The 21,205-nt window shown below is 67.0% G+C and overlaps 2 protein-coding genes across 2 annotated transcripts in view; one reads left to right on the top strand and one right to left on the bottom strand.

Moving 5' to 3' along the window:
- Nucleotides 1-584: 584 nt before the first annotated feature.
- On the bottom strand, nucleotides 585-21,007 carry IGFN1 (immunoglobulin like and fibronectin type III domain containing 1). Its single transcript, XM_037070574.1, has 24 exons — nucleotides 20,960-21,007; nucleotides 20,673-20,786; nucleotides 19,461-19,600; nucleotides 18,656-18,755; nucleotides 18,177-18,218; nucleotides 17,897-17,942; nucleotides 17,225-17,402; nucleotides 16,138-16,251; nucleotides 14,979-15,147; nucleotides 13,835-14,107; nucleotides 13,195-13,248; nucleotides 9,586-9,699; nucleotides 8,983-9,107; nucleotides 8,226-8,367; nucleotides 7,647-7,946; nucleotides 6,896-7,195; nucleotides 6,311-6,484; nucleotides 5,564-5,692; nucleotides 4,334-4,636; nucleotides 3,498-3,586; nucleotides 3,097-3,292; nucleotides 2,209-2,508; nucleotides 1,765-2,091; nucleotides 585-936 (listed from the first exon to the last, which is right to left on the bottom strand). Exons 1-24 carry the CDS (start codon nucleotides 20,964-20,966, stop codon nucleotides 923-925), a joined length of 3,750 nt encoding a protein of 1,249 aa, XP_036926469.1. The 5' UTR covers nucleotides 20,967-21,007; the 3' UTR covers nucleotides 585-922.
- Nucleotides 17,416-21,205, top strand: part of TMEM9 (transmembrane protein 9) — a 29,681-nt gene continuing 25,891 nt past the window's right edge. The window contains exon 1 of the mRNA XM_037070573.1: nucleotides 17,416-17,422. The gene's annotated coding sequence lies outside the window, so the exon portion shown is untranslated. The remainder of the gene's footprint in view (nucleotides 17,423-21,205) is intronic.

The raw sequence follows: 21,205 nt of genomic DNA, 5'->3' as shown, positions 1-21,205 counted from the left end.
CTTCCCAGTCATTGCAGGGCCAATGGCGCCACCTGGTGGTCAAGTTCGGAATGGCAGGCCGCTTGACCCGGGGACGAAGAGGAGGCTGAGGTTGCCTACCCGTGGCCCGCAGGTCCCCCAGAAGACAGGAGAGGCTGCTGCCTGCAGCCTGAGCTGCTGGCCCCCAGAGCCCCAGCCACGGTCGGACTGGGACAGAGGGCCCGCAGCTGGGGGATGCGCTTGTGTGAAGTGTGGGGCAGGCCCAGGCCTGCCAGGGCCGGAGAGGCGGCCTAGGAGAGGGGTGCCCACCCCCTACCCCCCACCCCCCACCCCCCATCCCCAGTGGGCTGTGCGGGCCTAGCTGTAACCGGATTCTGACCCCATTCTTTCCACAGCTGCCCCTCCCCCGACACTGGAGCCCAATCCGAAGGCCCTGCCCCATGCAGCTCTCCGGCGCTCCAACCTCCAGCTCACTCCACACGGATTTGCCTAACACTTTAATGAGGAAAAGCACAGAAAGCAGATCCCCTTCCCTCGCACACGCCTGCCCTCCAGGCCTGTCCCCACCCAGCTCCCCCCACCAGCTGCCCCCCTCGCTGCCCCCGCCCTGGGCTACAGGAGGCCCGCTCTGCGTCCCACGGCTCAGCCCGCCAGGCAGGTAGGTTCTCCCTGGGGCTGGAGGGAGGAAGGAAGCCCCACGGGGCGGGAGGTTCCCGCCACGCTGCTCAGCAGAGCTGGGAGGCCTAACATTCTCCTTTTCTTCCCCGAAACTCCACGCTTTCCTGGTGGGCTCTTCCCAGCGGCCCCTCCCTCTGGCCTCCCCAGGGCTCTGGGCAGTGCCCTCCAGCCCTGAGGACGGGCTCCCGGCCAGTGTGGGGGTCGGCTCGGAGACTTCACCTTCTGTGTCCATGTGGCCGGCAGGGCCAGCCCAGGGTGCCCCGGGCTAGGAGCTGGGGTCTGGAAGACACAGAGCGAGGGGTGTTGTGGCTGGTTCCGGAGGAGCGGCGGCCCCCATTACTGTGAAGGTCACACAGCAAGGGGGTCAGGCCTGGGAGCTCTGCCACTGGGGCCGCGGGTTCAAGAGCACCCCCAGGTGCTCTCAGAGGTCGGGCAGAGCCCTTCCCGGACCCCAGGGCAAACCGACCCTCGGACCCTGGCGTCTGCCCCGGCTCCGGGAAGCTCCTCGAGTGCTGGGCACAGAGAGCTCAGGCCCGGGAGTGAGAGGGAGCCCTGGGCCAGAGCGGCACAGAGGACGATTCTGAATAATTACAGGGTTCTGGGTTATTGCTTATCTATCGATTTGTTCGGCTGTTCCAACTAGAGGATGTTTCAGTTCTACGGGGAAAACGTCTTCTTACCAACACGTGTCATTTGCTTTGCTGGGAAGTTTACCAACGAGAGGGGCAGCGTGGCTTTGGGGGCACTGAAGGTCCACATGTGGGTGTATTCAGGAAGGCACGACACGGAAGCGGCCCCTCCCGTTCTCCCCATTGAATGGTGTCACGAGCCCACCCTGGGCAGCCGAGGTGGGTGACATGAAGCCCCTGTGCCAAGAGTGGCTCATCGATGACACAGCGCCAACAGCATGTCAGCCAGTCAGGGCCCCAGGGGGGCCAGTGGGGGCCAGCGACAGCCAGATTCAAGTCAAGTCCATAGGCAGCCACTCAGAGAGCCACGGCATCCTGGCTGATCACTCGAGGGGATGGGTCCCCTGTGGGCCCCTCCTCTGACTCCCCCCCTCCTTCCCCAGCCCGGCCTTGGTGGGGGGCGGGGGGTGTGCCTTACCTGTGACGAGGAGCGTGGCCGTGCTGATGGCCTGGCCCAGAGCGTTCTCGGCCACGGCCTTGTACAGGCCACTGTCCTCGAGGGAGACGCTGGCGATGACCAGGGAGCACACGCCCAGCGTGTCCATGCTATACACCACGGGGCTTCCGTCCAGGTTCTCGCCATTCCTGAACCAGGTGACGCGGGGTGGGGGCCAGCCCCGCACGGCGCAGCTCATGCGGCATTCGCAGCCGGCCGGCAGCAGGTGGGAACGCAGGCCCACGGCGAACCAGGGCTTCTGGCTCCGGCTGGGCTCCCGGTGGCTGGCGGCCTTCACTGTGACCGTGTCTGGGGGGGAGCCGGGGTCAGACAGGAGTGGGACAGGCGGGCTGGGGGCAGCGGGGCGGGGCGTGCCTACAGGAACACAGGCACCTCCCTCCTGCAAGTCCCGCCCCCGGGGCTCACCTCGCTGCCGCGGCAAGCACCAGGGCTGGCTGGTGTCGGAGGGCTCGCTGACTCCCAGCTCGTTCTTGGCCACCACTCGGAAGTAGTACTCGCGGCCGGGGAGGACGCCCAGGAGGGTGAAGCGGTTCGTGTAGACCCGGCTGGCCGCCTCGCGCCAGGGGCCGCTCCCCGAGCAGCGCGTCAGCACCGTGTAGTGCAGAGGCACGCCCTTGGCCTCGCTGGGGGACGGCTCCCACTCGGCCGTCACCGTCCCGGGCACATTCTCCTTCAGGGTGATGGGCCCAGGCGCCATCGGCTTCACTGCGGGTCAGAGGCCAGAGGAGCCGGGTTTGGGGCACCCAGAAGGGCGCCTGCAGAGGCCCGGAGGCCCGTGGGCATTGCGTGACCCTCCCTGGGTCCCTGCCTCTTGGGGGGGGGGGGGGGGGGGTGAGCTTGCTGGGTGGGAATCTGCCACCAGAGGGCGCTGTCTGCAGGGCAGGTGCCTCCCCTGGGTCTGTAAGTGACCTGACCCAGGACAGGGACAGCCGGGCTCTCTCCGCCGGGTGACAGAGCCCCGCTGGTCCTTTGCTCCTGCCTTCTGGGGACCACCTCCCGGGCGGGCCGTGGGGACAGCAGCCGCACCTCCTATGAGAACCGCAGGCAGGTCTCCCTGGGGCTCTGAGGGACAGCAGGGGGTGACTGCCTGTCCTCTGAGACCCCAAAGCATGACTAATCGAAGTCCCCATGGGGGCTCCCAGTCCCGAGCTCCTGGGCAGGAGCACAGTGAGCCCCCCGACTCCCCGGGCCTCCCCTCCTGTCGGTCATCAGCACCGAGGGGGTGAGGTCTCTGCGCAGCCCGACCTGGGAGTCGGGACAGTGGGGACCGGCCCCTGGCCCAGGCCGCCTCACCTGCCACCCTGAGGAAGAAGGTGTAGGTGGCCTCCTCGCCCTGCAGGCCCTTCAGCACCACGGTGTAGGCGCCGCTGTCTGCGAGGCTGGCCACGGGCACCAGGAGCTGCGTGAGGCCGTCCTCCGTGGAGGTCACGTATCTTCTGGGCAGGAGCAGGCCGTCCTTCAGCCAGGTCACCTCCGGCAGGGGGGCAGCCTGGGGGCCGGGGAGGGGAAGCCGTGGCCTGTGAGCGGGGCTGAGGAGCGGGGCCCGGGAGGGGCCTGGGCCTTCAAGGGCGGCCTCCTCCCTCCTTCCTGACACCCGGCGTGAGCCCTAGACACTGACTGGGGGCCAGAGGGCTGTGTCTGGCTCCCTCGGCACAGCAGCCCCCTCTCCACGCCCGCAAGGCAGACGCACTCACTTCAAAGGTGATGGGCACTCGGACCGTGTCCCCAACTCTGACCATCAGCGAGTCCTTCATGCTGGAGTCCATGAGGAACTTGGGACAGACTGCAACACACGAGATGGCCTGTCACCTCCCTCTGCAGGGGGCCCCTGGGACGGGTGTCCACCCACGGCCGAGAGGGAGCTGGGCGGGAAGGGTCAGGTGAGGTGGGAGCAGAGGGGGACGCAGAGAAATTCAGCCAACCCCTTCTTCTGCAGGCCAGGCCAGGCCACCCTGTCTGACGCAGCAGGTGACCCGCCTCGGCCCCCAGGGATGGGGCAGAGCCTGGACAAGGCCCCGGGATTCTGGACTCGGGTACAGTGTCTGATCTCTAGGTATGTCTCCCTTATTGTCACGGTGACACCAGGGGATGCTGCGGTGGCCTGGGTCGGCCTGAGCTGGAGATGGGCCGGCTGCTTCCACAGCCTGAGGAGCGAGGCCGGCCACCTGTGGACAACAGGAGGCTGGGCCCCGGGTCCCCGAGTGGACTGTGCTGGGCAGCGCCTGTGACTTCCGGGCTGGGCTCGGGGAGCCGAGGTGCTGGGGCCAGGCCGGCCTCGGGGGTCGGCAGCCTGCTTTAAACCCTGTCTCTGTCCCAGCCGGCCTGAGACCCAGGGCAGAGGGCCTTGTCTGTGGACGGGGGTTACAAACACGGACCTCGTGGGAGTTTTACGAGTTGTCACGAGAAAGCGTTTCTGAGAAAGAGCCTGCCTGGCACCTGGTAGGTGCTCAATAAGCATCACATGATTGAACTTGGGGGGAGGGGATCGCAGATCTGTGACGGAAGGGTCCCCCGGGGAGCTGGCACTCACCAGACACGGGCGCGGCGTGCACCAGCACGTCCAGCGCTGTGGGCGGGCTGCGGCCCCCCTCATTCACCGCCACGACCCGCACGAAGTAGCCCTCCCGGGGCCGGAGCCCCTTGGCTGTGTAGGTCGTGGCCAGCACGGTGCCGGCGTGGCACGGGGCCCACTCCAGGCTGTCCGAGGCGCACAGCTCCACCACGTACCCCTGCGCTTCGTCCCCGTCCCCCGAGTCCGGCTGGGCCCAGCGCAGGCTGATGCTGGCATGCGATGTGCCTGTGACCTGGAGGTCCCGCACGGGCCCAGGCGGTCCTGGCCGGGTGCAGCGGAGTGTCAGGAATGGCGCCTCCTCCAGGCAGCCTCCCTGACTCCTTCCTCGTATCTGACCCCTGCCGTCCCCTTCCCCGAACCACCCTCCTGGGGCTCCTGACCCCTGGCGTTGCCGTGGGCGGCGTCTCAGGCTGTGAGACCCCAGACACTAGCATCCTGTATCTGTGTGCCTGAGCTCTAAGCTGCTGGTCACCCCTGCCTCCCACGGGGGGTCCAGAGCTGCCTTCCCCAGCTGTGTGCCTAACCGTGAGGGTTTGGAAGGTGTTTTGTGGAAGAGGTATTCTCTGCTTAGATTTGGGAAGTTTGGGTCAAATGATGGAGTGGGGCCGGCCTCCTTCCTGTAGGACGGGGGATTTCCTGGCTGCACGTCAAACATCTTTGGTCACGGACCTCTGGCCGTGGCTGTCAGTCTCGGTGTCTACAGCTCCTGGGGGGGGGGGGGGGGGGGGGCGCTGCTGTTCCCGGGACTGACCACAGGGAGGCGCTGTTCTAAACCGGAGGCTCCTCAAGGGCAGACGGCATTGTTGGGCAGGCTAGTCCCTCCGGTGAGCAGCCAGCAGTGGCTTCTGTGACCCTGCCCGCCCTGCAGAGATGACGGCCCCTCCTTCAGGGGAGCATGCGGTTCCAGGACGGGACAGTGGGTCAGTTGGGGGCCCATCTGCCCAGGTGAGGGAGGTGATGTGACCTGGCTGCCTGGCCCCAGGCCCGTGTGGTCTCAGTGTGGGGCCGGAGCCTTCCCCAGCGCCTAAGCTACACCTCACCGCGAGACCTTCGACCTTGATCTCCCAGCCCTCCTGGCCATTCCCTGACACTGTCCTTGACCTGTGGCCACCTGTCCTGTCCCACCAGCTCCACGGCCACCCCCCGCGTCCCCCCGCCACCCTCACTCTGGGTCACCGCCCCACTTACTCATGGGGTCCCGAGCAAAGACGGGATCCGACGGGGGCCCGGGCTGCCCGGGGCCGGAGGGAGCCACAGCCGTGACCCGGAACTCATACTGGCAGTCCGGCCGCAGGTCGGTCACGGTCCACTTGCGCTCTGTGGAGGCCACATCAGTGCCACGTCAGTGTCCCCGGACGGCCCAGCCACTGGGACGCAGGCGGTGCCTGGAGAAGACAGGCCTGGGGCCCCGACCCGACCCTCCACCAGTGGGGACCCTCCACTGGGGAGGGTGCTGCCCCGGGTGTCAGGCCCGAGTCCCCGCCATGGACGTGCCCCTGGTCACGGGCAGGTGCTCGACCTCTCACCCTGCAGGTGTGAGAACTGAGGTCTGGGCAAGAGAGAGAGCTTCCTGGGCAGGCGGAGGGACAGGGCGACCGCTCCACCGCCACTTCCTTCCTAGACACCCGTGAACCCTGGCCTTCCCGCCCTCGGCACGGTGGACATTTTAGCCGCGTGAGTCTTTGCTGGGGAAGTGGGGGGAGGGGCTGTCCTGTGTGTCACAGGGTGTTTAGCGGCATCTCTGTCTGCTTCACATGGGGTGTCACTCCCCCACTTCAGTGGTGACCATTCGAAATGGTCAGGCATTGCCCGATGTCCCCAGGAGCAGAGCCACCGGGGGCCTCCAGGGTACTGGATCTGGCAAGAGGGCGCACCAGGACCCGGGGCTCGGGGGCTGCCTTGGAGCAGTGGGGAGGCCAGGCGCCGACCACTTACCCGGCACGGGCTGGTCGGTCACGGCTGTCCATGTGTTGCTTCCTTTCTTGCGCTTCTCAAGCAGGTAGCCCAGGAGGTGGGCGCTGCCGGGGCCACGCGGCGCTGTCCAGGTCACAGTGATGCTCTTGCTGGAGGCGGACAGGACACTTGGGGCCGAGGGGGGCCCGGGGAGTGCTGGGGGCAGAGGGGGCGGTCAGCCAGAGGCTGAACCCAGGGGTGGAGTGGGACATCCGGTGGGGCACATGCTGTCCCTTCCTGGGAAGCACTGGGGGCTGAGCCTGGTGCTTGGGGACACCGTTCTGTCTCCTCGGGGAGTGACAGAAACAGACAAACCCGGCATCCCAGGGGCACAGCGGGGCCCCTGGTTCAGGAAGAAGGCTCCAGACAGGGCACCCACGGAGGATGACGCCAGCCCACCCAGGGTCCTGAGAGTGGGTGCTGCGTGTCTGTCCCCTCTGCCTGGAGGGCCACAGCTGGGAGGGACCCCATCAACCTGGATCCCAGGCCCCGTAGCGCCCTCCACGGGCCGGAGGCCCTTCCCCGCCCAGAATGGTCCCCCGGCCTGGCCCCAGCCGGTCCTCTCACCCTCGGGAGCCACCAGGACCTCCTCTGACTCCAGGGCCTCGCCAGGCCCCTCTGAGGTCACGGCCCGCACTCGGAAGGCGTACTTCCTGCCCTGCTCCACGTGGGCGTCCGTGAAGCTGGTGCTGTCGGCGGGGGGCTCGCCCACCTTCAGCCACGTGCTGCGGCCGGCCTGCTGCCTCTCCACCACGTAGTGGTCCACCGCCCGGCCCCCGTCGTCCCGCGGGGGCCGCCAGCGCAGGCAGACCCCAGATCCCCGGCAGTGCTGGGCCTCCAAGGGGCCCTGGGGTGGCTGGGGCTTGTCTGGGGCCCGGGAGAGCGGAGGGAGGGGTGGGCGTCAGGGGGGCTGCAGCTGAGCCAGCTGGGCCCCCTGTTAGCAGAGAAGCCTGCCCTGGGGACTTGCATGCACGCACACGCACACACACATACATGCACTTGCATACAAACACACGCTCAGGACAGCCCCAATGGGAGTGCCAGCCCGGGCCGGCCGCCCCCCTCCACCCTCCTGCCCACCTTTCGGGCACCATTCCCGCCGAGGTCCCATCCCACCCAGCAAGGCTCTCCTAGGACACCACCCAGGGCCTGTCCTGTGTCAGCACAGCCAGCCCTCCATCTGTGGGAACTGCTTCTTCCCACCCAGGCCATGGAGGGTGACCAGGGGACCAGCAGCCACAGGCCGTGTGTAAACAGCCAGCAGGGGGCGCCTGAAGCCCGGAGCCGTGGCTCGGGCCATTGGGAGGTGGGCAGGCACCTATGACTTGCACTGTGACGTCGGCCTGTGCGGAGCCCCCCTTGCTCCTCAGCGTCACGCTGTAGCGGCCGCTGTCCTTCCTGCTGACGCTGGGGAGGCAGAGCCGGGTGAAGTCGTCGCCCAGGGCCACCTGGGCCCGCTTGCCGCCAGAGCTGTCCACCTCGGCCCCATCCTTCCTCCAGGACGCCTGGACAGGCAGGCGGCTCTGGAAGGCAACCTTCACAGTCAGCGGCTTCCCGGCCTTCACCACCAGCGGCTCCTTCAGCCGCTCGGCCACATCCGGTGCAATGACAGGGGGGTCTAGGGAGGGCACAGGGCCAGGGGTCAAAGAGGCCAGGGCTCTGGCGCCTGGGGCCCGCGAGGAGGGACCCAGAGACCAGAGTCTGGGCCAAGAGGCAGGGGCCCCACCCCCACCTCGTGAGGGCTAATGGAGGGGGTCTCATCTCCAGCAGAAAGGACCCCTGACAATGAGTTTTAAAATCGTCTCCTCCAAACTGGACGCAGGCCATCCACACCCCCGGCTGTCCCCGTATCGCCTGGGGCCAAGGGCCAGGTGGGACAGGGTGGGCCGGGCCTCACCTCGGACTGTCAGGGTGGCCTCGCTCTTCTGGCCGCCGACCTCGAAGGCGTAGGTGCCCGCGTGGGCCTCCTGCACGTGGGCGATGAGGAGCCGGTGGACCAGAGCATCCTGCTCCACGACCAGGCCATCCTGGGTGTCGAGCTGGGAACAGGCCACGGTGGCGCCCGTCAGCCACGGCGGTGCCCGTCAGCCACGGCGGCGCCCGTCAGCCACGGCCCGGGCCGCCTCCAGGCCCAGCAACCAGGTGGGCCCACACGGGACCGCGGGCCAGCCTTGCAAGGACACTCTGCCCTGCCGCCTCCCCGCGTGGCCGCTGCAGCCTCGCTCGGCCGGGGGCCATCCTTGCCTCCAGTTGTAGAGGGAACCAGCGGCCACACATGTGGCACTGGAAGCCTGAGCTCTGGAGTACTGCGACGGGCCCCCGCCTGAGATGACAGCCAGACTGGAGGACAGATGGCTGTCCCAGGGCCAGGAGATCTCGCCCGGCGAGGCCGGCAGGGTGGCCTCTGTGTGGGGCCATGCAGGGCGCTCAGAAGGCGACAGGTGCTGGGGCAGAAGCGGCATTTGGGGCAGCTGAGAGCTCGGGGCGGAGGGCGGGGGGCAGTGACCGGGACACAGGAGTCTGAAGTCCTCGGCGTTGTAAACACCCAGGCTGTTAAACTCCCAGAGGCACTGGGACAACGGAGGACAAATGTGCCCCCTCTGCCGCCCTCTGTCCCCACCCCCAACTGGCTGGTAGACGCGAAGGGATGGTACCTTGACTCCGTCCTTAAACCAGGCGCCAGGTCCCAGGTCCCGGCTGAGAATGCAGGACAGCACGGCTGCCTCCCCCAGCTTGGCCTCCGTGTCAGCCAGGCCCTGGGAGAAGTGGCCCCGGGGGCCTGGGGAGACACAGACAGAGGCTGGGGGTGGTCGCTCAGGCCCCCAAGGCCCGGCCTCCCTGGCCGTCGCCCGCATGGCACCCCGGAAAGCCACTGGCTCCTGAGAGCTACACTCTGACAGGGGCAGCAGGCAGCCCCCCACTCTTCTCAGCAGGACCTGGCCAGCGCGGAGACCTGGGGTGCAGGGGGTGACGGGCCCCTGAGCCTCAGAGATGGGTGTCAGGGTGACCCACTGAGTCAGTGGGACAACTCGGATTCGGACTTTGTGTGTCTGGACAGACACCCAGGAGACTCCCAGCCCCTTAGCTGGGATCCCACCTGAGCAAGGAGGGGAGGGGTGCTTCCTGGACCAGGGGGTAGGAGCCCCCCAAATGGGGGGAGTCCTGGCAGGGGATACTGCATGGGGCAGGAGGCGGAACCAGGACTGGGCTAGGCTCCCCAGTGTGTGGAGGAGCCCCAGCGGGGCAAGAGCACCCACCTCGGGCTTCCTCCAAGAGACCGCCAGTGGCCGGCTTGCGTCTGGATCGGGGACTCCGGGTGGCGTCCTCCTCTTGACCATCGATGTCCAGCCTGCCCTCTGTGCGACCTCTGCTGCCCCCCAGGTGACGCGAGGGCCCCTGGCTCCTGTCTTCATTCAGAGTCTCCCCGGCGCACCCCGCGTCCCCTACTCCAGGCTGCTGTCCCTGGCCTCTGGTGTCATCCGATGTCTGCCCCTCTGGGGCTCTGCCCTTGGTGCCCCGCTGTGTTCGGGACCTGCCCCCCAGTGGGCCGGGCCTGTCTGACCCTCCAGTCTCAACCGCTCCCCGTCCCTTGTCCTCCTTCAGGGCCCCTGGGCCTTGGCGCTCGTCATTCTCGGCCTCCAGGGGTGTCGGCTTCCCCAGGGGTCCCCTGTCTCCTCTCTGTCCTCGGCCAAGTGGGGAGCCCAGGCCCTCAATGTCCCTGGATCTGCCTCCAGAGTCTCTGCTGCCCATAGGACCTTCCAGGCCATTCCGGGCTCCATCCAAGTCCCTCGGGCCAGCAGCTGTGCTGTCTGGGAACCCCGGGCCTTGCCCCCGACCAGCCTCTCCGTGGCCTGCGACCCCCGCCGGACCCCCGGAGCCCGGCGGCTGGGTCCCGGCTGCCGCACTGCCCCCTTCAGACCTTTGGTCTTTCCTGCCTGTGCCCCGAGCATGCTTCAGCCCTGGCCCGGTTGAAGCGTCTGACACGGATCTGCCCCTCTCCCTGGGCGCTGGGCCGCCATCCAGACCCTGGCCTGTGCTCGTCCCCGATGCTTCTGCCACCTTCCTGCCCCCCAGCGAGCCCTCTGCTCCCTGAGGCCCCGGTGCCCCCTGGCCTGCCGCCCCATGCCCGCCTGCTGCCCCCGGACCTGCCCTCCCGGAGTCCCCTCCGTGTCTGGACCCCGGAGAGGCAGCCCCTGCCCAGGCGTCCCCGTCTACTGGCCCCCGACCATCACGAGAGCCAGAAGCCCCCATGCCCCCTGCCTGGCCTGCAGACCCACCCTCCCCAGCGGCAGCGTCTGCCGCTCCAGGCATCTCAGAGCCCACTCCGGGACCGGCCCCGTCCACCAGCCCCGGTCCCCTGCCCCTCCGGGGGTCCCCTGCGGAGCTGGTGCCTCCATTAGGCCCCTCTGATGCGGCCCGGTTCCCTGACCTGGGCCCCTGGGCTTCTCCTCCCCGGGGCCCACCCTCGTGGGCCCCTGAGCCCAGAGAGCCTATTAGTCCTCCGGCCCTGGGACCGTCTCTGTAGCCCTTCTCACTCTCTGGCCCGGTTTCTGCAGGCCCTCCTGAGCCCCCTCTGAGCCCTGCCTCATTCCTGGACCCCATTCCCTTAGAGCCCCCCAAAGCATCCCTGTGACCCGCCCCATCTACTGACTCCATGGCCCCAGTACCCCCCGTCCCATCCCTGTGACCTGCCTTGCTCCCGGACCCCATGCCTCCAAGGCCCCCTGGACCGTCTCTGAAGCCTGTCTCCTCCACTGACCCCGTCCCCCTGGACCCTGGACCCCTCGCCTCTCCTCCAGAACCTTCCACAAGCTGCGACCCTGGGACCCCCAACCCTTCCCCACGGCCTGGCCCACGGCCCAGCCCACCGGGCCCCTGGCTCTCAGAACCGAGCCTGTCGGAAGCCTGTGCCTCGGGGCGCCCAGACTCCCCCCAGCGACCCACTCCAGTTCCAGGGGCCCCGGTGCCTGGTCCCTTGGTGCCAACACTCCCTCTGCCCCCTGCTCCCAGGGTGCCCAGGCCCCCAGGGCCTCCTTCTCCAGGGGCCCCCATCGCCCCTGAGGCTCCAAAGCCTCCACCTGCTCCAGGTGAACCGCAAGGCCCAGGACTCCCCGAGGCCCCCGGCTCCGCTGCTGCGCGCTTCCCTCCTGAGGTCTCCACTGCTGTCCTGGCCCCAAGCCCCCCTCTCCCCCCAGGGCTGGCATCGCCCTGGGCTCTGGATGCATCCCAGGTTTCTGGGTGCACCCTGGCTCCCTCAGGGCTCCCCTGGAGACCAGCAGGAGTCCCTGGCCCACTCCGTGCCCAGTCGCCGCCGTCTCGGTTTCCAGCCCACCTGTCCCCAGGCACCCGTGAGCCATCCCCCCGACCGCCCCCCTCCTCAGGCCCTGCTTCCCCGGCGGCCCCGGGTCTGGGAGCAGAGCCCATTCCGCCTCTGGGCCCTCCTTCCCCGAAGCTCCATGACCCGTCACAAAAATCTGGCCCAGGCCCCGTGGCCCCCCGACCTCCTGCTCCATCCACACCTCCCCGAGTCCCCCAGGGCCCCTGAGCACTCTGGTTCGGGGAGCCAGTGAGCTGGTGGCTGCTGGCATCGCCCCTCTGACCAGACCCCGTCAGCCTGGGTGCCTGGGCAGCAGCTGCCCCCGCGCTCCCGCCCCCAGGTCCCTCTGTGCCAGGCCCAGGCTGCAGCCCCACTTGGCTGAGGCGGAACCCTGCATCACCCCAAGATCCTGGGTCCCCTGCCTCCACTCGGCCACCGCCCTCAGCTCCCTTCTGACCTGCTGTCCTCCCGGGGGGGCCCTGGAGGCTCCTGCCATCCCCCGCCTTGCCCGAGGTCCCCAGTGCCCCACGGCCCTCGCTTGTCCAGCCCCCAGGACCGCCAGGGCCTTCAGGGCGAGTTTTGTAGCCCTGTCCCTCACCCACAGGCCCCCGGGGGCTCCAACCATTTGCCTCCTGTCCCGAGTCCTCAGCACTCCCACGCCCCAGGAGGCTTCTGCCCCCCAAAACCGCAGGGCCCGAAAGGTCCTGGCCGCCGGGTATCCATCCTACAGACGGCCCTGGGGCCCCAAAGCCCTGGGCTTCCCCCTGGTCACCAGCACCCCGTCCCCGAGAGCCCCAGGCCCCAGGGCCCCTGCCTGCCTCCGAGCTGGGCCCTCTGCTCTCAGGGGACCCCAGGGCACCTGGACGTGCTCCTGCCGCTGAGCCGCTCCCAGCCGGCCCCAGGCGCCCCTCCCGCTGTAAGTCCTCCGCCCCCTCCCCCTCTGGCCCAGACCCCCCAGGACCGGGCTGCTCCCCCTGCAAGGCCCTCTTTCCTGCTCCAGGGCCCAGCTGAGCCCCCCAGAGCTGTCCCTGGCTGTCCCTGTCCTGCTGGCTCCTATTGTCCCCTCTGTGTCCCTGTCCTTCCCCACTGCCCTCCGGTCCTCCAGCCACATGGGGCTGGGACCCAGCACCCCAGACCCCTGCTGACCCACCGCGCCGGTCCCCATCACTGTCTCTGCCCTGCTGTAGCTGGTGACCATCCCGGCGGCCCAGCCCTGCACCCTCTCCCTGTGGGCGGGGCCCCTCCTCGAGGCTTGTGTCCCAGCCCCTGTCCCTATAGAGCTGGTCCTCTCCGAGGAGAGTGGTCCTGTGTCCGTCTGCTTCTGGAAAGCCATTTCCTGCCTGCCCAGGTCCCCAAGCTGCCCCCTCATCCCCTGTCGAGGACTGGCCATGCCCCCCAAGGCTGCCTCCCTCTAGGCCAGCGGTGAGCTGGAGCCCTAGAGACTGCCCAGCAGCCTCAAGGGTGCCCCCCAGGGGGCCCTGCTCTCTGGGCTCCCCACCCTGGCCCCTGGGGCTCCTGGACTCTCCCTCATCTGTGGTTGGGGCTCCTTGCGCCTGAACTTGGTGGTCGGTGCCTGTGGGCAGAAAGCCTTTGTCCTTGCCAGCTTTGGTGACAGGTCGCGGCCCCCATGGAGAAACAGAGAAAAGAGCCATGAAGTCGGGCTGATTGTCACTTGTCCAAACCCAAGTGACTATCTCCCAACCCTCGGTTTCCCAGCAGAGACACAAGTGGTCCTGCACCCACCGCCCCGCGCTGCCACGTGGGGGCTCCCGAGGACTCCAGGAGGAAGTACACGAGTCGTCATGTGCTCTCGAAATGCCCACTGGCCCTGCCGGCTGCTCCTTGTCTCCTTGGATGCCCTTGACCCCGAGGCTGGGGTTCCTGGGCCTCCTCCAAGGACTTCTCACCCACTGGACCTGGGTCCCTGTCTCAAGCCCTGACCAGGGCCCCGGGGCCACCTTGGACCTGTGTCCCCAGAGGAATCCCACAGACCCCATGGAGCAGAGGCAGCTGAGGGGGACAGGGCTGGCTGTGAAAGCCCTACACTGCGGGGCCACTGGACAGGCCTAAGGAGTGAAGGTGCCACCCAGGGCACGTGTGGCCAAAGGCAGCCCCTGCCCCGCCTCCTGAGTGCCGCCCTGGGCCTGACGCCTGGCCTTGGCGGAGGCAGGGAGACGGGGCCCACTCACCTTCCACCACCAGCCAGGCGGTAGAGGCCTGGAGCCCGGTGTCCAGGGAGTAGGGGCCCGCGTCCGAGGAGCAGACTCCCTTCACCACCAGCCGGTGGGTCTGCCCGTCGGGGGTAACAGACACTTCATATTTGTCACTGGGCCGGAGCGGCCGGTTCTGGAACTTCCAGGAGGCGTCGGGGCAGGAGTTGGAGAGGACGCACTCGAAGACGGCATCGCCCCCCTCCTCACAGTGGGTCTCGGTCAACGGGACCACCACGCTGGGCGGGATGTCTGTCGGGGGAGTGGGGACAGGCAGTCAGCTCAGCAGGGGGACCCAACGTGACCCCACGTTGGACGGGTCCTCTCTGTCCCCCATGCTGGTAAGGGGGGTGGCAACTAGGCTATGGACACGGAGACTCTTTTTGAGTCTGGATTCTCTAACTCCAAATCCCAAGGCAGACCCGGGGGTAAGGTGGGTGCGTGAGGACGCTGGTGCGCCCCGAGTGAGTGCTCTGCCCGCGTCTGCACCTTATCGGTTTTCCCAGTCACCTCCGAGGCAGGCGTGGCTGTCCCTTTTACAGGTCAGAAAGTACAGGCTTCAGAAGTCGAAGGGCCTGCCGGTCTCACTGGGCTGAGAGGAGGCCCCGCCGGGCTCCACACCCAGGCCTGCGGGGGTCTCGCCCCTTCTCCCTCCACGCGCCTCGGCTTCCTTCCCCAGCCTCTCCTGCGGCCCACTGGCCCCCGCAGTGCTCGGGTGCCCAGCAGTGGCGTGTACTCGGCTGCTTGTGGGAACAGGACCAGGCTGGATGGGGGAAGGAGGGACAGTGCCCAGGTGTGGGGAGGGGTCTGGAAGGCAGGGCGTTGCCTGGGCGCCAGCACCATGGGCTAACCCGGAGGCCCCTAGGGGTCATGGGCAAGGAGGGCGGGCCTGAGGAAGGAGCCGGCCACAGAGGCTGAAGAGGGCAGCACGGCCCAGCACGGCCCAGTCCCCAGGCCGAGATCCACCGACCTTGGCCAAGACTTTGAGAAAGAAGTCATCACAAAACCCCTCAGTCATGGGCTCCCCTCCCCATAGTCATTGTCACACTCATCTCTCTGCACCCGTGTGCCTGCTGTGGGCCCCAAAGCCCCGCCCCCTGCCCCCTGCAGGGCGGCCCCTCACTGTCGGCCTCCAGCTCCGTGGTGAAGATCTCCACGTCCTCCACCTTGACCTCGTAGATGCCGGCGTCCTCCGGGCGCACGTCCTGGATCTGGAAGCTGTAGTGTTTCCCCAGCTGCTGCAAGCTGTGCTTGGCGCTGCTGTCGGAGCTGAAGGGGATTTCCTCTCCGTCCTGAGGCCCGGAGACAAGAGGGGGTTCGGGGCCTCTGCGGGCCCTCAGGACCTCCTGCCCGGTCCCACTCTGGCCCAGTCACCCGGCCAGTGCTCCTGGGCCTTAGAGGAGATGGGGTGGGGGGGTGGGTGGGGGTGTTGTGAACAGACTGCAGGGAAATGAACCCTCTAGCAATGCCCACGACTCCAACCGCAGAGTCCAGTGCCCAGCACTCAGATGCCCACCGTGTGCCGGGTTCTGCTCAGGCACTTGGGACAGACACATAAGGGAATGTGACAGACAGGGACCCTGCTCCCGGGGACACAGACACATGCCCAACGTCTGGAGTAGGGAATGCACAGCGTGCTAGGAAGCGGTAGAGCTTCCTGGGCGAGGAGAGAGAGGAGTGCGCGGATTCAGGGGTGCCCAGGTCGGGCTGGGGGCCAGTGTCGCACAGGGTGGTCGGAAACGGCCCCGTGAGTTTCAGGAACGAGCTGGCAGGCAGAGGGAGCCACTGAGCAGAGGAAAATGGAGGAGGTCGGGGCAGAGTGAGGGAGGGCTCCTCACACATCAGCTCATGGTGCCCACGTGGGACTGGCCCTACAGGTCCCTCCCGTCACCAACCAGGAAACTGAGGCACAGCCAGTGAGGGGTGGAGCCAGGACGAGTTTGACCACAGAACCAGGGCTGTGTTTTGCTGCCCTTTCCACCTGCCCCGGTGCAGGGCAACTGCCCCTGGAGCCTGGGTAGGAATGGCCCCGTCTCTGGAGAGAGCCCACAGAGAAGGGGCGCAGTTTCTCAGAACCTCTTTCCACCCGCAGGTCCCGGTCGGAGAACCTTCTGTGGCATGTCTCTCCCGGGGCCCGACCTGACACCAGCCAGCATGCAGGGCTCACCACCTGTGCATGCCGCGGTCCCCGCAGGGGCGCCCGGGACACCGAGGACCAGCCCCAGCTCCTGCAGCACCCCTCCCCGTGAGAGCCTGCCCCTTTCGCTGGCCCCCTGCCTCACCTTGCACAAGGAGATCCTGCTCTGAGGATCCTTGAGGTCCAGCTCCATTCCAAAGGAGGCGACTCCCCTCTTGCTGACGGTGATGTGGGTCATGTCGGAGGCACTGTGGAGGTACTAGGGGAGACAAAGCCCCCAGGAGAGCTTGCTCCAGGGCACCCCAGCCCCCTCTACCCCAGACCCCCAAAAGCTCAGTCCAACACACACCCCCCACTTCAGAAGTGGGACAGGCAGCCCTGTGAGGCAGAAAATTCTCCAAGAGGAGATAGTAGGTTGCGGGGCAGGGGGGAGCAAGAGAGAACCCGGGTGTGTGCAGGGCTCCAGGAACGCAGGAAGGCTCTGTGTTGCCCCGTAAATGCGAGGGGAGCACCGGCCCTGTGCTGAGTCCCGGGCTGGGGCCTGCGTTAAAGCAGACGAGAAAGTTCGGAGGAGAGAGAGCAAGGCCCAGGATGGCAGGGTTGGTTAAATGCCGTTTTCAGGAGGGTGAAATCTAACTGTCTGTGTTTCCAGAAGGAAAGTGAGAGAGAGACTGTAGTCAGGTTCGGGACACAGGAAAGAACTTCCCGTGTACTTTATACGTCATTGGAATTGGGAGGCCAATGGGGACCGTGAAACACCTTCCTCAGAAGGCTTTGGAAACAAGACAGGTCCCCAAGGTCTGTGATGAGGGTGGACAGTGGTGGTGGTGGTGGTGATGGTCATGGTGGTCATGGTGGTGATGATGGTGATGCTGGTGGTGCTGGTGGTGATGGTGATGATGGCGGTGGTGACAGTGAGGTTGATGGTGGTGACGGTGACGATGGTGATGGCTGACAGAAGCCCTTACTAAGTGCCAGCACTCGGCTCATACTCTCCGCACACCCTCTCCAAGCCCCGTGAGGGGGGCGTGACTCTAACACCCGGGTTGAGAATAAGGAAACGAAGAGAGGGGCCCTGTCCCTCCAAAGCCCAGATGTAGCGTCACAGATGGGTTTCAAAGCCAAAGCCGACGGCACAGTGGGGCTAGACAAGGGCGGAGGCCGCTCCGGGCTTGGCCTCCCCAGGCCCGGCTGCCGGGGTTGGCCGGCGAGGCCGGCGCGGGCGCGGGCACCTGTGCCATCCTCTCCTCCTGCTCCTTGCGCATGGTCTCCAGCTTGCGCAGCATGCCGCGGAAGTCCACGATGCCGTACTTGATGCACAGCCTCTCGTAGTCCTTCCGGTCCGCCGACAGCAGCAGCTGCCACACCTGCTTTGGGTCCACGACTTTCTGGGCGGTGGGAGGCGGGGCCCTGGGGAGCGGGGCCGGCAGGTCAGAGGTCTGGGAGCCTCAGGAGCTGACCCCCAGCAGGGCCTGCGGGGCAGCCCTCTCTGCTCTCGAGGGAAGGGGCACACTGACTGGAGTCTGGGGCTGACCGCGGCTCCAGCCTCCTGCACCTAACAGCGTGCACGGTGGGTTGTCTGGGTGGGTTTCCAAGCGAGATGTCTCCAGGGGCGACTCTCCTGTTGCTTTAAATTCCCTGTGCTGGTGGAGTGCCCGCTCTACCAAGGAGCCAGTCAGGCCTCGGGGCGGGGTGGGGGGGAGCGATGATTCACTCCGGACAGAGCTCAGGAGTGGCCAAGCTGCACCCAGAGCCCCTCCTCCCTGCACCCTCTCCCCTCCCATCTGCACCTGCAGCCTGGCCCCCCGCCTGTGCCCAGGGTGGATTCCCCGGCTGAGCCCTGCATGCAAACAGAAGCTGCAGGGATGGGGACCTTGGAACCGCCACCCCCCCGCCAGGCCCACACCCACCTCAGCGTGCTCCGTAAGTCCATCAGCTCCTGCCTGAGGTCTGCAGAAGGAGGGGGAGTGAGGCCCCCGCCCGAGGGCGGGCGTCCCAGGGGCCAAGGCAGGGCTCTCCTTTAGGAAGCGGAGTGGGAGGGTGATGAAGGAGGCCATGTAGTCTGGGGACAGGTGAGGGCCCAGGAAGCCCCCGTGTGGGCCTGGCCAAGTTGGGGGCACCAGACAAGGAGCCACCCATCCCCCCAAAGTTACCAAGGAGACCACTGACAACCCTTCTACCTACCTGGCTGGGGCTCCTCCCTCTTCCGTTTCTTCCGAAAGCCAACTTGACCATCGGGGAGGAGAGGAGGGTGTCATTTTGGGCCGGCGGTGGGAGAAGCCAGGCACACTGAACGTCTCTCTGAGGACAAGGCGCACCAGGGCCCTGGCCTCCCTGTCCCCCAAGGTGCGGGCACAGCCCAGCCACAGGGATGAGCAGGGTAGAGGGTGTGCCTGACATACACGTTGACACCCCACCCCTTTGGGGCGACCCACTCAGTGGTCTACAGTGGCCAGGTGGTGGCACAGGTGAGGGGTGCGCCCTCTAGGGCCCCAGCTGACTCCCATGTGAAGGGACACCCACGGCTGTTTGGCTGGCCCTGCAGCCATCTCCACCCCTCCGTCACCCACGTCCCCCGCCACGGTGCTCCCTCTCCTCCCCAGGCACAGCCTCCTGCCTCCTCTCCGCCCCCCGTGGCCGAAGCAGGGAGGGGACGAGCCCACCTTCGATGACGGTGAGCCTGACTGAGCACACGGCCTCTCCGTACAGGTTCACGGCCATGCAGCGGTACACATCTGTGTCCTCACCGGTCAGCTTATTGATCTGTGGGGAGACCGAGGGCAGGAAGAGTGGGGCCGGCCCTCTCCCCTCCTCTGTCACTGGTCATGGCTGTGGGCGAGGGGCACAGAGGTCTGTCCTCGTGCCCAGAGAGCTGCTGGCGTTCCTCAGGAGAGACAGCCCACGGCGGAGCGCGGACACACCGGCTTCTGCCAGAGGCAGAGGGAGCCGTCTTGCAGGCACGTCGGGGGCCAAGTGTCCTCTCTGTAGTGCATTTCAAGCTGTGACCTTGGGCAAGTTCCCTGACCTCTCTGAACCTTTGCTTCTTTCCTTCTAAGGTGAGGATAACAATACCTCGAACAGCAGTGAGTGGTCAGGGTCACAAGACATAGCCTAGGAAAGCGGTCAGTCCAGGCTCCTACTAGAGCTCCGGCACCTAGTAGGTGTCTCACGATCGGCAGCTACGATTCTTACTCATACTGACCGGCATGGGTGGGTGCCCGCTGGAGGCCAGGGCACTGGCTGCTGCTTTACCCAAACCCATGGGGCTTGCAATGACCTTGAACCAGACACTGTTGTTGCCCCCACTCCCTGATGAGCAAAGAGATGCTCAAAGAATGTGACTTTTCCATCCAGGACGGTGGGCCAGGGTTGTCACTCCACAGCCCAGCTCCAGAGCTGGAGGTCAGGAGCAGCCCCACGGGGGAGAGAAGGCCGGGGAGGCCCGCGGGGGCCATGGAGGGCCCTTACCTGCAGCGCGTGGTCCTTGCTGCCGGGGGCGGACAAGATCTGGTACTTGCTGGAGTTACTGATCTCTCCCTTGCTGCTCTCCCAGCGCACCTCGGGCGTGGGGTCCCCGCAGACCACCGCTCGGAAGATGGCGTTTCTCCCTGGGGTGGGGGAGACGGGCCGGGAGGGTGATAGTGTGTTATTGAGTCGCCAGTGTGTGTGACCCCCACGGCCTAGGCATCTTGACCATCCACTTCCGGAAGTGGTCGGCTGGCGTGGTCGGCCGGCTCAGGGGCTCCCACACGCCTGTCTCCTGGCACCCAGGGGTGGCCGGTGTTTTTGCACGGCAAGGAAGTTTTGTCCTTGAGGGAGGGACTGTCCCCAGGGAGCAGGACTTGGGAGGGACGGGCCTTTCTTTGCAAGTGTCGGGGATGAGGGGTCTGAAGAACTGTCCCCAGGCTGAGAAGGGGATGAGTCTTCTGTGGCTCTCATGTCACTCTCTGTGTGGAAGTGACAACCCCAGAGAGGACTGGCTCTTGCGTGCTGAGAGGACCTGGTCCCGAAACCCCGAGCTCGGCCCGGAAGCCTGGGATCTGCTCCCCTCCAAGGACTGCTTAGTCCCTCGCCCCCGAACGGCTCTGCAGGGGGAGGTGTACACCCCGGGGGCCCTTCCCAGCAGTGAGAGAGTCCCCCCAACCTTGCTCTTGAGGACTTGGGGTCCGGTTTAGGGAAGTGATGCGTCACATTTTCTGATGCCCGAAGGTTGTACACTGAAGGGTGTTGCATGGTCGGGCAGCTCGCCAGCTGGCACGCTGGCCAGCCCGGCCTGTCCCCCAACCCCGCTGGGCACTTCTCTCCAGGGGGAAGGGCCGCTTTAGCCCAGCCGGGAGCCTGGGGGACCGGGGAGGGGTGGGCGTCTGGACGGAGGAGCCCAAGGGAACTAATCCGGGTGGCACCGCGACGCTGCAGCGGCTGGAGGCCAGGCAGGGGGACACAACCACCGCCCCTCCCTGCACCCAGCATCTCCCTGTCTCGCTTGCAGATGCCTCTCCTTTCAGAGCCACGTGGCCTGGGCTCACTCCCCCGGCCCACTCTGCCCTTCCCGGGGGCCCAGGCAGGCTCCTGTGGTGTGGCTGGTGAGGACTTGAGAACCGGGGGCTCAGGGGGTGCTGTGCGTGCTGGAGGCGGGGCAGCGGGGTCCCCTGGGCAGCTCTGGCCCCACCCCAGCCTCACCTTCTGCCAGCGCCATGGTGACGGGCTTCTGCTCGAAGTCCGGCAGGCTGCACCCTGCAGGGACGTCCTCCACCAGCTGCCGGACGGTCACCCCGTGCTTCCTGAGGGGCTTACCTGGGGACACGGAGGACGGGAGACGGCGCCTTAGCACGGTGGGGCTCCGACCCACAGACCCCGGGAGCCAGGGCCCCTCCTGTCCCGCACGGGGCAGCACGGAGACTCACAGCCCCTGCCAGGGTGGAGCCCCGCCGCAGCGCCCCCAGGGAGCACCTGGGGGAGGGGCTCACCTGCCATGGTCAGGCTCCGCTCAGCTCCTTAGGGTGCGGTGGGTCCTGCAAACAGAAGGCGAATCACCCCCAGGAGGCTGCTGGCCCTGCCCTGTCCCTCCCTAGCAGCATCGGCCCATATCTGGGGGGCCTGGGTGCAGTTGCTGCCTGTCCCCAAGGGCTTGTCTAACCCCAGCTGAAGACCCTCACGGGTGGCCTGCCGTCCCCCGGCCCAGCATGGCCGATGTCCCGGCGACCAGCAGGGGC

The sequence above is a fragment of the Sturnira hondurensis genome, unplaced genomic scaffold (assembly GCF_014824575.4).
Source record: "Sturnira hondurensis isolate 20B ecotype Veracruz unplaced genomic scaffold, ASM1482457v3 Scaffold0018805, whole genome shotgun sequence".
Taxonomy (NCBI): domain Eukaryota; kingdom Metazoa; phylum Chordata; class Mammalia; order Chiroptera; family Phyllostomidae; genus Sturnira; species Sturnira hondurensis.
The sequence above is the reverse complement of the archived record's forward strand: the minus strand, read 5'-3'. Positions and strand labels throughout refer to the sequence as shown.